General features: G+C 41.4%; 1 protein-coding gene across 18 annotated transcripts in view; it reads left to right on the top strand.

Annotated features, from left to right (window-relative positions):
• Positions 1 to 14558, top strand: part of NCOR2 (nuclear receptor corepressor 2) — a 712221-nt gene that overhangs the window by 210996 nt on the left and 486667 nt on the right. For all 18 annotated transcript variants that reach the window (XM_073627809.1, XM_073627730.1, XM_073627722.1 and 15 more), the window contains exon 3: positions 11617 to 11744. In XM_073627809.1, coding sequence (XP_073483910.1) covers positions 11617 to 11744 — 128 coding nt within the window. The remainder of the gene's footprint in view (positions 1 to 11616; positions 11745 to 14558) is intronic.

Raw genomic sequence — 14558 nt, 5'->3', positions numbered from 1 at the left:
GGGATTCAGGGTTTTTTATTTGCCCATACAAAGCGGGTAAAAAGAGGTTGTACTTGTTTAAAGTATGAGGTGGGAATTTTGATTGCCAGGGCTTGAAATAAATATAAGAACTTTGGCAATATGCTCATTTTAATTAAATTGCACCGCCCAAACCAAGAGTGTAGTCCCGTAACCCACTCATCTAGTAGGGTTCTAGTCCTAATTAAAAGGGGTGGAAAATTTACTGTCAAACAGTAGGACCGGGTCCGGTGGTATTTTCGTGCCTAAGTATGTTAAGGCAGAGTCAGTCCACCTGAAACGAAAGCTAGCTTGCAAATTTAGGAGGCTATTAGGTGTTAACGATATTCCCATCGCCTCTGACTTGGAGAAATTCATTTTTAAATTCGACAACTTCCCATATCTCTCAAATTCTTTAAGAAGGTTGGGTAGGGATATCACTGGATTTGTCATGGAAAAATGCAGGTCATCTGCATAAGCTGATATTTTGTGTTGCATGGGGCCGATAGAGATTCCTTGTATGTCAGGATTTAACCTAATTGTGGATAGAAAGGGTTCGAGAGAAAGGGCGAACAACAGAGGGGATAAGGGACAAACCTGTCTTGTTCCGTTTGTTATAGGGAAGGGATCGGATAAAACTCCATTCGCCTTCACCCGTGCTGTGGGATTGGAATATATACTGGCTATTCGATTGAACATCACCCCCCCCCCCCCCCCCCAGGCCTATATGTCTGAGTACCGCTACTTTCACTTTTAATGATAATGGTAAACAGGACAAATAGGGAGGGTGAATCTCCTTAACAGGGGCACAGACCGCAAAAGCCATGGGGAGTAGAAAATTCCCCAACCTCAATGGGAGTGAACAATGCCTCCACTAGTGCCATTAAAGTCTAACACATATGGTTCTTTGAAATGCCCCATCATTGGTATCAGTGGGAGGAATATTGCCCTATCATTGGTATCAGTGGGAGGAATAGTGCCCCATCTTGGTGTCAGTGGGAGGAATAGTGCCCAATCATTGGTGTCAGTGGGAGAAATATTGCCCCATCATTGGGATTAGCGGGAGGATTAGTGTCCCATCATTGGTGTCAGTAGAAGGAATAGGGCCCCATCATTGGTGTCAGTGGGAAGAATAGTACCCCATCATTGGTGTTAGTAGGAGGAATAGTGCCCCATCATTGGTGTCAGGGGAAGGAATAGTACCCCATCATTGGTGTCAGTAGGAGAAATAGTGCCCCATCATTTGTGTCAGTGGGAGGAATAATGCCCCATCATTTGTGTCAGTGGGAGGAATAGTGCTCCATCATTTGTGTCAGTGGGAGGAATAGTGCCCCATTGCTGGTGTTAGTGGGAGGAGGAATAGGGCCCTGTCGTTGGTGTCCGTGGAAATAATAGTGTCCTTCTGTTGGTGTCAGTGGGTGGAATAGTACCCCAAGGGCCAGATAAAGGCAAGCAAAGGACCGCAGTTTGGATAGCATTAAAATAGTGGTTGGTGCAATTTTTTGTCGCACGATATTTGGACAGCCACTTTTTAAAACAGATTTTCTGGAAAAAATACACTTTTATAAATTTTAGTGCAGACAAGCACAATATAATGCCAATCTTTTACCATTTTGTAAAATGTAGAAGATGGTGTTACGCCGAGTAAAAAGATACCTAACATGTCATACTTGAAAATTGTGCACAATAGAATGGCGACATACTATGGTACATTAAATTATCTATAGACAACACTTTAAAAGTCTTTACAAGTTTAGAGATAAACAGGAGGTCTGGCACTAGAATTATTGCTCCTGCTCGTGACATCTGTTTACACATGTGTGCAGGTACATATTTGTATTTATGTTTTTTATAAATTGTAACTTATTGCTATCACAAGGGATGGATAACATCCCTTGTGATAGTAAGGTCGGTGAAAGGTACTCTTTACTGAGATCTGGGGTTTATTGGACCTCAAATCTCTCCTCTGCCCTCAATAGCATCTGATCAAACCGACATTGGTTTGATCAGATGCTTTACAAAACAACAGACTGAAACCAGTGAAAAAATCCTCATTGCTTCAGGTTTGTTGCATTACAGGGCAGAGGGCGGATGTGGATGTACATTCCTCCTCTCTGTGTTTACTGGATCCAACAGATGGCAACGGTTCTGGGCTTCCTGATCACACCAGAGAGCCCAGGAATGGCAGCAGGTGGCGGCTCCCTTCCTTGCTCTGTAGCCACAATCAGGTGGCTATAGAGCCACTCAAATCACATTTAGAGGAAAGCCCATCACTGGCTGAAAATTTTGATACCAGAATTCCCATATAAATACTTCAACCTGAGGTTGCACTAGAGCTGCACAATTAATCGTTAAAAAATCGCGATCTTGATTCAACCCCCCTGACGATCCCTATTGTAGAGTTTGCCGATTCTTTCATATAACAAGTGGAGAGACTTATCTGCTCACTCAGCTGTCAAAAGAAAACATCGGGGCAGTCTGCCAAGTTTTTAATATGAAACATTGTAACTAACTTCTTTCTTAGATCAAAGGGATACACTTCCGTTTGTAAAGAAAAAATCCTGTAGTTTTCCTGTAGTTCTTTACTACTAATTGTGTCAATAGTCCTAGAACTTTAGGTTTGGACTTTCTTTAGTGGTAGATTTGTATAGCTCCCCAGTGGTTGATAAACGTTAGTTCTTTTAAAGAGGAAGTAAATCCTGATGGGTTTTACTTCCTCTTTGTTTCCCTGCAAAGGTAAAGCATAATGGGCTACTATGGATCGCACAGTAGCCCATTATGTGTTACTTACATGACACAGGAGCATGAGATGTCACGCGTCCATCTTCCTTCCGGGTATCGTGGCTCTGGCACTGTGATTGGCTGGAGCCGCAAAGACGTCACTCTCGCGCATGCCAGGAGCCGCCGCTAACAGTGCAATCGCCGTTAGAAACGGCACGATCGCTATTAGAACCGGCACGCTCTGTGCGCCGTTGTCTACGGCGCATGCACCGTAGACATCGGTGCCTGTCTTTTGGAAATATCTCTTAAACCGTGTAGGTTTAGGAAATATTTCTTGCACCTACAAGTAAGCCTTAATCTAGGCTTACCTGTAGGTAAAAGTGGTCTGTAAGGGTTTACAACCACTTTAACTCTTAAATTATGTGCTGTGGTCTCTAAGAAGTGTTCCAGTTCCAGGTGATCCTACAGTCTCTGCATCATTATATTCCAAATCCTGTAGGTTTGAATGCCATGGTAATGTGCAGTCCTGACGTAGGGTTGCCAATCGTCTAGTAATTCAAGGGCAGTTTATGATTTTTTCAGCTGTCCATGAATGTCCGTTAAAGACATGCAGTCAATGAACCTTCACGGACAGATGTAAGAATCACGGATTTTACAAACGATCTGTGAATTTACTGACAGTTGGCAATTCTGCATCCCATGAGTTGTTCAGTATCATGTAGCATGTACTTGGTTGCCATGTTTTGCAGAGTGGCAATCTCTGCAATGTCATGCATTATCATGAGGCAAGGCCAAAGATCAGGGAAGGGTTTGAAGAAAAGCTGTGCTGGCTTGGATACAAAGGGAGAACATTTGGAGCAGTGAAAGTGGCGCTTAGTGCAGGTCATATTGCAGTGACTGATTTGTGAACTATCCTGCTCTGGCTTGGTTTGTAAAACATAAAAAGCACTACAGATTTGCCTTACTGACTCACACTAAAAAGAAAAACAATTTCTCTTTACTGTAAAATAAATAAGATCCGAGATGTCTGCGGGAAAACATGCAGGAATGACTAGCTGAAAGCGGACAATGCAGTTCCCCTTAATGATGCCTTAACATGTCATTTATTTGTAATGCACTTGTTCAGTGACACTGGCAGTGCCTCAGTTGACATGTCTGTGCAAGATAAAGATAGATAGAAGATGGGAGAGGCTTCCTTCCAATGCATGACTCATTGGACATGACTTATAAAGCGCTGCAGGCTTGGAACACATTTACTGGCTCCTCGGGTGATAGATAATTCCTGGGAGATAGGATCCATGCCCTTGCTTGTACCTTGTCATCTCGCAGGCATATAAATCCCTGTACAAAGTAATGAAGCACAGAAATGTGGAGCAGTACTGAAGGGCTTTGCCCCATGACACCTGCACTTGCAGTGAAGATTTTACAGTAGACAGATTTCCACCAAGATTAGACAGCATGTTTCCCTCTACATTTTTTACTTTCCATTTGTCTTTTACGCTGGCAGATACTGCGAATGCGACAATTTTTCTTGGCAGCTGTGGAGGGAAGACGAGACACATTTTCCACAAACTTACTGTACAAATATATTAGATGAATACTGATGGTCTGGAGTTGGACACTTCTGTTTCCTGACGTTATGGGCCAAGTCTTTGAGTTTCTTTTCCTTTTGTTCGATCTGACACATTCTGCAACCAGGGAGGCCAAACACTGTGAGAATGCTTACATTTCTAATAGTCTGGAGCGAACAATATGAGCTTGAATAGTTTATCACAGTTAGCACCCAAATGTCAGCCAACGTGTGACATATAACTGTGAGGCTGCCTACAAAGATTTTTCTCTATTCTCTGCAGATTTCTGTCGGTGTCTCGGACCATTGTTTCATTTTGGTAATAATAATGTGTATTGCCAGACTTGAATACATGTGAACCTCTACTCAGTTTAAAGTGTATGTCTGAGCAAAATACAAAGAAGATGTGCAGTACATCTCTGCAATACATGCATGTGTTTTAGTCTCTTCAAAGTGTTGCAAGTAAGAAAATCCTACCAGAAATCCATTAAGCTCTACGCTTCTATTGTGAGCTGACAACGCGGCTTCCACTGCATCAGAATCTCAAGCCGCGTTGTCAGCTCTGACTAGTTCTCCCCTGCTTGACTACACACTCTATTCCTTATCAAGATGGGGAGAGAGGGGACCATTCTGTAGTCCAGCAAAGGAGAACTGGGCAGGGCTGACAACACTACTTTTTTTAAATTTTGTTTCTGCAGAGGCAATGTGTTGTCAGATTAATTATAATTAAACACTGGACTACCCAAATGACCCTGATCAAAAGTTTACATACCCTGGTGATTTTGGCCTGATAACATGCACACAAGTTGACACAAAGGGGTTTGAATGGCTATTAAAGGTAACCATCCTCACCTTTGATCTATTTGCTTGTACTTAGTGTGTGTGTATAAAAGGTCAGTGATTTTCTGGACTCCTGACAGACCCTTGCATCTTTCATCCAGTGCTGCACTGACGTTTCTGGCTTCTGAGTCATGGGGAAAGCAAAAGAATTGTCAAAGCATATGTGGGAAAAGGTAGTTGAACTGTATAAAATGGGAAAGGCATATAAAAAGACATCCAAGGAATTGAGAATACCAATCAGCAGTGTTCAAACTCTAATCAAGAAATTGAAAATGAGGGGTTCTGTTGAAACCAAACCACGGTCAGGTGAAATTTCAGCCACAACTGCCAGGAAAATTGTTCGGGATGCAAAGAAAAACCCGCAAATAACTTCAGGTGAAATACAGGACTCTCTGAAAACGTGTAGTGTGGCTGTTTCAAGATGCACAATAAGGAGGCATAAATATGGGCTGCATGGTCGAGTCACCAGAAGAAAGCCATTACTATGCAAATGCCACAAAGTATCCTGCTTACAACATGCCAAACAGCGCAGAGACAAGCCTCAAACCTTTTGGCATGTTGTCATTTGGAGTGATGAGACCAAACATGAGATTTTTGGCTACAACCATAAACTTTACATTTGGAGAGGAGTCAACAAGGCCTATAATGAAAGGTACACCATTCCTACTGTGAAACACGGAATTGTATTGCTGATGTTTTGGGGATGTGTGAGCTACAAAGGCACAGGAAATTTGGTCAACATTGATGGCAAGATGAATGCAGTATGTTATCAAAAAATGCTGGAGGAACATTTGCATTCATCAGCCAGGAAGCTGCACATGGGACAATGATCCAAAACACAAGGCCAAGTCGACCTGTCATTGGCTACAGCAGAATAAATTGAAAGTTCTGGAGTGGCCATCTCAGTCTCCTGCCCTCAATATCATTGAGTCACTCTGGGGAGATCTCAAACTTGCAGTTCATGCAAGGCAGCCCAAGAATTTACAGAAACTGGAGGCTTTTTGCCAAGAGAAATGGGCAGCTTTACCATCTGAGAAGATAAAGAGCTTCATCCACAAATACCTCAAAAGACTTCAAGCTGTCATTGATGTTAAAGGGGGCAATACACGGTATTAAGAACTGGGGTATGTCAATTTTTGATCAGGGTCATTTGGTTTCTGTTGCCATTATGATTTAAAAAGAGTAAACACAGTTGATTGATAAACAATCCATCTGAGCTGTAAAGCGGCCTCGAGTCACGTGACCGGCCTGAAGACAGCTCAAATTTGGTGTTTAGAATGCTCGTTTTTGAAAACTACTGACATAGTGTGCTATGCCAGCCTCTAATAGAGAGGCTGGCAGTGACCATTTTAGTTTTTTTTTAAAAGAATAGCGGGGGGCGGGGCCGGAGTCAGACACAGAGGGAGATGACAGGCAGGAAGGAGGGGGTTAGGGGGGAGAGAGGACAGCTGAGAGGACAGATACATATGATGCAGGGACGTACTCTGACCACAGTGATCAGGGCTGAGCGGCCCTGATTTTAATGGTTAATTCAGAGAGGGTATACGGGAAGTGACAGGGTCAGGTTGTTTTTTTGGTTTTTTTTTTGTTTTTTTACAGTTTATAGGGGGGCAGATTACACAGCACAAGCACTGTGCTGTGTAATCTGCTTTAAGGGGCCAGAATCTGTATATTTTTTGAGGGGGTTAACAAATATTTTAAATGATTCAGATTATCAAACAAATTTAACATTACACAAAGATAACCCGAGTAAATCTAAGATGCAGTTTTTAAGTTATTATTTCATTTATTAAGGAAAAAAGCTTTTCAAACCTGTCTGGCCCTATATGAAAAAGTAATTGCCTCCTCCCATGCTGAATTATGAATGAACTGTGATTAACCACAATTTTTTTGGAAAGCCGAGTTAAATTTCACTTGCCACACCCAGGCCTGATTACTGCCAGACCTGTTGAATCAAGAAATCACATAAATAGAAGCTATCTGACAAAGTGAAGCATGCTTACAGATCACAAAAAGCCACACATCATGCCACAATCCTAAAAAAATTCAAGAACAGATTAGAAACAAATATGTATCAGTCTAGGAAGGGTTTCAAAGCCACTTCTAAGGCTTTGGAACTCCAGTGAACCATGGGGAGAGCCATTATCCACAAATGGAGATAACTTAGAACAGTGGTGAACCTTCCCAGGAGTGGCCGGCCTACAAAAATTACTCCCAAGAGCATGACGACAACTCATCCAGGAGGTCATAAAAGAACCCAGAACAACATCTAAAGAACTGCAGGTATCACTTGCCTCAGGTAAGATCAGTGTTCATGATTCAACAATAAGAAAGAGACTGGGCAAAAATGGCATCCGTGGGAGAGTTCCAAGGCCAAAGCCACTCCTGACCAAAAAAAAACACAAAGGCTCATCTCACATTTACCAAAAAACATTTTGATTTTAACCAAGACTTTTAGGCAAATATTCTGTGGACTGATGAGACAAAAATTTTACTTTTTGGAAGGTGTGCATCCCGTTAAATCTGGCATAAAACGAATACAGCATTTCATAACAAGAACATCATACCAACAGTCAGACATAGTGGTAGCATGATGGTCTGGGGCTGCTTTGCAGCTTCAGGACCTGGATGACTTACCATAATTGATGGAACCATGAATTCTGAGCTCTACTAGAAAATCCAAAAGGAGAATGTCCGACCATCATTTTGTGACCTCAAGCTCAAGTGCACTTGGGTTATGCGGCAGGACAATGATCCGAAACACAATAGTCCACCTCCAAATGGTTCAAACAAAGCAAAATGTAGGTTTTGGAGTGGCCTAGTCAATGCCCGGACTTAAATCCAATTGAGATGCTGTACACAGGCCGTTCATGCTGGAAAACCCTCCAATGTGGCTGAATTAAAACAATTCAATTAAAACAATTCTGCAAAGAAGAATTTTTGAAAATTGCTCCACAGCAATGTGAAAGACTCATTGCCAGTTATCGCAAATGCTTGATTGCAGTTGTTTCCACCAAGGGTGGCACAACCTGTTATTAGGTTAAGGCTCTGTTTCCACTACTGTGACTTGTTTTGCGACTTGACACATGTCAAGTCGCATGACAAGTCAAATCCCATGTATTTCAATGGTCCCCGTTCTAATTAGTGCGACTCAGGTCGCAGCGTCTCCAAAAAACTTTTTTGCCTTAATAAATGAAACCATCAAAACTACATTTTGTATTTACCCGGGTTATCTTTGTGTAATAATAAAATTTGTTTGATCATTTAAGTATGACAAATATGCAAAAAAAAAAAAAAATCAGAAAGGGGGCAAATACTTTTTCACAGCAGTGTGTGTGTGTGTGTGTGTGTGTGTGTATGTATGTATGTATGTATGTGTGTGTATATGTAGATAGATAGATAGATAGATAGATAGATAGATAGATAGATAGATAGATAGATAGATAGATAGATAGATAGATAGAGAAAGTCTACAAACCCCTGTTGATATGTCAGGTTTCTGTGATGTAAAATAATGAGACAAAGATAAATAATTTCAGAACTTTTTCCACCTTTTTAATGTGACCTATAAACCGAACAACTCAGTTAAACAAACTGAAATCTTTTAGGTGGAGGGAAGTAAAAATAAAAAAATAAAATAAGATGCTTGCATAATTGTGCACACCCTAAACTAATACTTTGTTGAAGCAACTTTTGATTTTATTACAGCACTCTTGGGTATGAGTCTATCAGCATGGCACACCTTGAATTGGCAATATTTGCCCAATCTGTCAGATTGCGAGGGCATCTCCTGTGCTCTTCAGATCACCCCACAGATTTTCAATCAGATTCAGGTCTGGGCTCTGGCTGGGCCATTCCAAAACTTTAATCTTCTTCTGGTGAAGCCATGCCTTTGTTTTTTTTTGGATGTATGCTTTGGGTCGTTGTCGTGCTGAAAGATGAAGTTCCTCTTCATGTTCAGCTTTCTAGCAGACGCCTCAAGGTTTTGTGCCAATATTGACTGGTATTTGGAACTGTTCATAATTCTCTCTACCTTGACTAAGGCCCCTGTTCTAGCTGAAGAAAAACAGCCCCAAAGCATGATGCTGCCACAACCATGCTTCACTGTGGGTATGGTGTTCTTTTGGTGATGTATTGTTTTTGCGCTAAACATATCTTTTGGAATTATGGCCAAAAAGTTCAAGCTTGGTTTCATCAGACCATAACACATTTTCCCACATGCTTCTACTAGAATTCAGATGTGTTTTTGCAAAATTTAGCCGGGCTTGGATGTTTTTCTTTGTAAGAAAAGGCTTCCGTCTTGCCACTCTACCCCATAGCGCAGACATATGAAGAATACGGGAGATTGTTGTCACATGTACCACACAGACAGTACTTGTCAGATATTCCTGCAGCTTCTTTAATGTTGCTGTAGGCCTCTTGGCAGCCTCCCTGACCAGTTTTCTTTTCGTCTTTTCATCAATTTTGGAGGGACGTCCAGTTCTTAGAACTATACAAAATAGATTACAGCACACACATTCAAGAATGACATTTATCCTGCAAGGCTAGTTAAAAACACCTGAACATATTAGAAAAAATATGGGGGTTTGGTCACACTATATGGTCATATAGTGCTAAGCCCACTTACTGCGTCAAAGTACCCCGATTAGTGGGTCCTACCCTAGTAATAGAATGAAAGATCCTGCATCTCAACCATGGGAGCCAAACTCCTCTATGTGGGAGAACTGAAGGGATTCCTCCTATGCACTGGTGGCCACTAATATGAGGTAATGAGGAGGGGGAGGGGTGCTCCAGTCCAAAAAACCTGGTCAGGGTCTACTACAATATACAAAAACATATTTGGGGGGCACACCATACAATGCGTTTAAATTCAAGAAGGTGCTGCTATAAGACCAACAAACAGTACAAAACAGATTACAGCGCACACATTCAAGAATGACATTTACCCTGCAAGGCTAGTTAAAAACACCTGAACATATTCAAAAAAGTACAGGGGTTTGGTCACACTATATGGTCATATAGTGCTAAGCCCACTTACTGCGTCAAAGTACCCCGATTAGTGGGTCCTACCCTAGTAATAGATCCTGCGTCTCAACCACGGGAGCCAAAATCCTCTATGTGGGAGAACTGAAGTTCTGAAATGATTGTGTGTGTGGATATATATATATATATATATATATATATATATATATCTTGCACAGCCATTTCAAGTTTTACCACAAGGGAGTCCTTCTTTTGCTTCCAGTTATGCCTCTACTTTCCTATACTGTATATTCCTGCAGATTATACATAGAGAGCTGCTCTCCCAGTGTAGATCTGAAGATCTTGTCTGTCAGTTTGACAGCTGGGTCCCGCTTTGTCTACCATAGTGGTCAGTGGTGATCAACCCTGTCCTCAGGGCCCACTAACAGGCCAGGTTTGCAAGATAACTGAAATACATCACAGGTGATATCATTTGCTGCTCAGTGATTGCAGTATTCTAGTCTGCATCTCCCCAAGGTAATACTTAAAACCTGGCCTGTTAGGCCCCTTTCACACTGGGGCGGGGGCGGCGTCGGCGGTAAAGCGCCGCTATTGTTAGCAGCGCTTTACCATCAGTATTCGGCCAAGAAAGGGTTAAAAACCACCGCTTTGCCGGCGGTATAGCCACGCTGTCCCATTGATTTCAATGGGCAGGAGCGGTGTATACACCGCTCCTTCCCCGCTCCAAAGATGCTGCTGGCAGGACTTTTTTTCCTGTCCTGCTAGTGCACCGCTCCAGTGTGAAAGCCCTCGGGGCTTTCACACTGGAGACACATACCTCCCAACTTTTTGAGATGGGAATGAGGGACACCTATCAGCAAAAGCATGCAGGCATAGGACACACCCCTTGCCACGCCCCCTTAAAGGAAAATTGTACAAAAAATTAAGATTGGTTAAACCTACAAGTGCTTTATTTACCACTACTATTCCTTTATATTGGCTTTTGGAATTTACAAATGCAGCAATTTAGAAATTAGATGAAAGGTTTAGCGCTGGAAAACACTTTTTGATAGATAAAAAGTAAATTTTATATACAACTATATAGATCAGACCAAAATGAGGGACAACTGAGGAGGAATGAGGGACAGAGGGACATTGCTCCAAATCAGGGACAGTCCCTCGAAATCAGGGACAGTTGGGAGCTATGGAGACAAAGCAGCGGCACTTTCGGGTCGGTTTGCAGGCGCTATTATTAGCGCAATATCGCCTTCAAACCGCCCCAGTGTGAAAGGGCCCTTAGTGGGCCCTGAGGACAGGGTTGATGACCGTTGGTCTACCAAGAGGGTTAACGATGTGACTGGTGCACTTCATGCTGAGTAAGTACATGATTTGTCATTCTTGCCTATAGAAGGGAAAAAGGATAAACAGATGTAAAAAATAAAATGACTTTTTTATTAGCTTGTCTTAATGTATTTAATCTTTTTACAAATATACATTGAAACTGCAATGCTGTTTTTGTTATACAGGATGCCAATCTGCTAGAGTATCAGCACCATCCAAGAGAGTACAACCCTCATCTAGCTCCTAGTTCTGTTCTTATGCCACAGAGGAGACGGCCATCACTACTATCCAAATTCCAACCAGGGAATGAAAGGTAGGATCACACCATTGTTCTCTTGTGTACAAGCTTTCACCTTAATGTTTAAAATCCTTTTTCTTGTATCCACAGAGAAGAGCGCAACATAGCAGCATCTATAAGACCCCTTTCACACCGAATCGCTTTTCAGGCGCATTTGCGCTAAAAATGGCTCCTGAAAAGCACCTGAAAACTGCTTCCTATTCATTTCAATGGATGTTTTCATACTGGGGCGGTGCACTGACGGGGTGGTGCAAAAAGTCCTGCAAGCAGTATTTTTGCGGCATGTTTAGAGTGCTTTAAAAAGTGCCGTAAAAACGCCCCTGTCCATTGAAATAAATAGGAAGCGCTTCCAAAGCGTTTCAAAAGTGCCACAAAATGGCTTTTTTCTTTGGCTGCAAAAGTGCTGCAAAAATGGTGCTAAAACACCGCAAAAACGCACAACGTTTTATGGACAGTTTTTGAGCACCTCAGTGTGAAAGAGATCTAAATGTTCTGACTGCTGAAAATTTATTGAATCTGAAATGTACTGGTCATTAGGGCTAAAGCAGCACATACAGTGGCAGAAATACTTGTAAAATGTATGGAATTCCAGTTGTATTGACTAACTGTCAGCTGACAGTGTATACATATGCAAATTTTAGATCAGATGACAATCATTTTATGGATTGTTTGTAAAAGTTTGACATTTTAGACAATTCATCATCAGACTTGAACAGTTTATGGCAATATTTGATAATATCTGGTTTCCAATCCCTTTCTGAAATGTCCACATGGTGGACTACCGGTATGTAAAGATAGTTGAAAAGATCATTTAACACCACATCTGTATATGACTACTGATATAAATACCCAACAGTCAAGCTGGGTACACACGGGCCAAATGTCCAGAGACAACGGACAGTTAAAAAATAACATCCGACATTAGGCCTGTGTGTATGTTGGTCAGTCTGACAGAAGCGTGATGGAAAACCAGCAGCCGACTGACTCTGGTTATTGAGATCACATTAGCTAACAATCAAAGATCTTATCTTCTGGGGTACCTTCCTTGCACGTCACTGATGTTTGCACCTATTTAATAAGGCTCTCTGTTTTCATAATCACACTTTTGTTCCATCCTATAGCAAATATCTGCTGCAAGTAATTGATATTTATAGTGTAATATTAGCAATAGGCTTGAAATGCCAACATATCTGCAACATATCTGCAGGGTTCTATTCATGGCTCTCTATTTCCCAGAATAAGCTGAATGACAGCGATCTTTGGTGCTTTGCTGAATTAACAAGAAACTCAAATGATGTCTAAGGGGGAGCTCAATGACTGCTTGTATATTTCCAATGCAGTGCTGGTGGGGCAAGATGCTATGTCAACTGACTATATTATAAAATATACAATAGGAAGGTACTCTTTAAAAGTAAATAAATATAAACACCTAGGTGGAAAAAGGAGTTGGTTAAAATCCTTACCTTTTGCTGTCTTCTGTAGTGCAGAGGGTGATGGATCCTGTGGGTGACATCAAGGGGAATGCAGAGTAGCCCAAATCATGCATAATGATGCTGTAATATAGTGCACTAGCTCCCAAGATTGTGGTTGTGCAGTATTTGTCAGAATATCGCCTGATGGTTGCTGATGTCACTCTCACTTCTGTGCCTTGGCCATTTTATTATGGTGGACGAGGATCTAACTAAATAAGCAGATCTACAATTTTAGTTCAAGATTTGCCCAATCTATCTATGTATGTGAATGAATGTGTTTTCCACAACAGTCAATTTCAATTTACCTTTTATGTTTCTAGTGCTTTCAGAACATTGGTCGTATAGACTGGATGTTCCTAATGATGTGCAGATGTGGGGTTGGTGGCGCTACCTACTGGCTAACATATAAGGATAAATATAGTGGCAATGTGCATGCCAATGGTGACTGCATGTACGGGAGGGTTAATTACCCTGATAATGCAGGCTCTGTGCATCCATACCAATGTGTGCAAAAAAAGAAACATGGGAAAAATTATACAATACACAAATAAAAATAAATATTAAGTGGATCCCAATAAACCTCACATATATATGCATGCATAGCATTGGGAAACAATTCATGCCTCCTACTGTAGGTAGCTTCTAGAACCACCAGAGCCCAGAGCAGTAAAGCTGTGTTTTATTTAATTATTTTAGTTCATAAATCACTAGTTTTTCCTTTCATATTAATGTAATCTCAAAAAATGTTCTCTTTCTCATGCATTTTGACCAATTCAAGAGTCATGCAAATTGCAAATACTGAGATTGTAGTCTGTTTATCTCCTTTGACCTCACTGTCCCTGCTAATAAGAAATTATTAAAATTCTGCATTCTGTGTTGCTAAACCACAGAAAAATTAAAATTAACATAAACTTTCACCAGTAGCAACCCCCCCCCCCCAAAAAAAAATTTACCTTCAAGATGAATTCAATAATTCTAGCACCAGAACTCTTGCGTAACACTAAACTGATGACCTGTGGAGACTGTGTGTATGTTCTTCAGTTCAGTTCTTCATACTTCAGTATCCTATATTTTTTTCATAGGCATTGCTTTAAAAGCCCCTACATCAGTTTATCATTATGCAGGGGTTCTGATGCTAGAATTATTGCTCTCACTCCGGTGTGCGTGGTGATACATAACATGTGTAGGGTAATCACAGGTGCCAAAGTGCATGCATTTTTGTATATATATGTGTGTGTAGATATAGTATACAGGTGTGTGTTTGGGGGGGGGGGGGATGTACAGTATACAGGTGTGTGGGGGAGGGGTGTACAGTATACAGGTGTATGTGGGGGGGTGTACAGTATACAGGTGTATG

This window comes from Aquarana catesbeiana, linkage group LG01 (assembly GCF_042186555.1).
Source record: "Aquarana catesbeiana isolate 2022-GZ linkage group LG01, ASM4218655v1, whole genome shotgun sequence".
Classification (NCBI taxonomy): domain Eukaryota; kingdom Metazoa; phylum Chordata; class Amphibia; order Anura; family Ranidae; genus Aquarana; species Aquarana catesbeiana.
The sequence above is the reverse complement of the archived record's forward strand: the minus strand, read 5'-3'. Positions and strand labels throughout refer to the sequence as shown.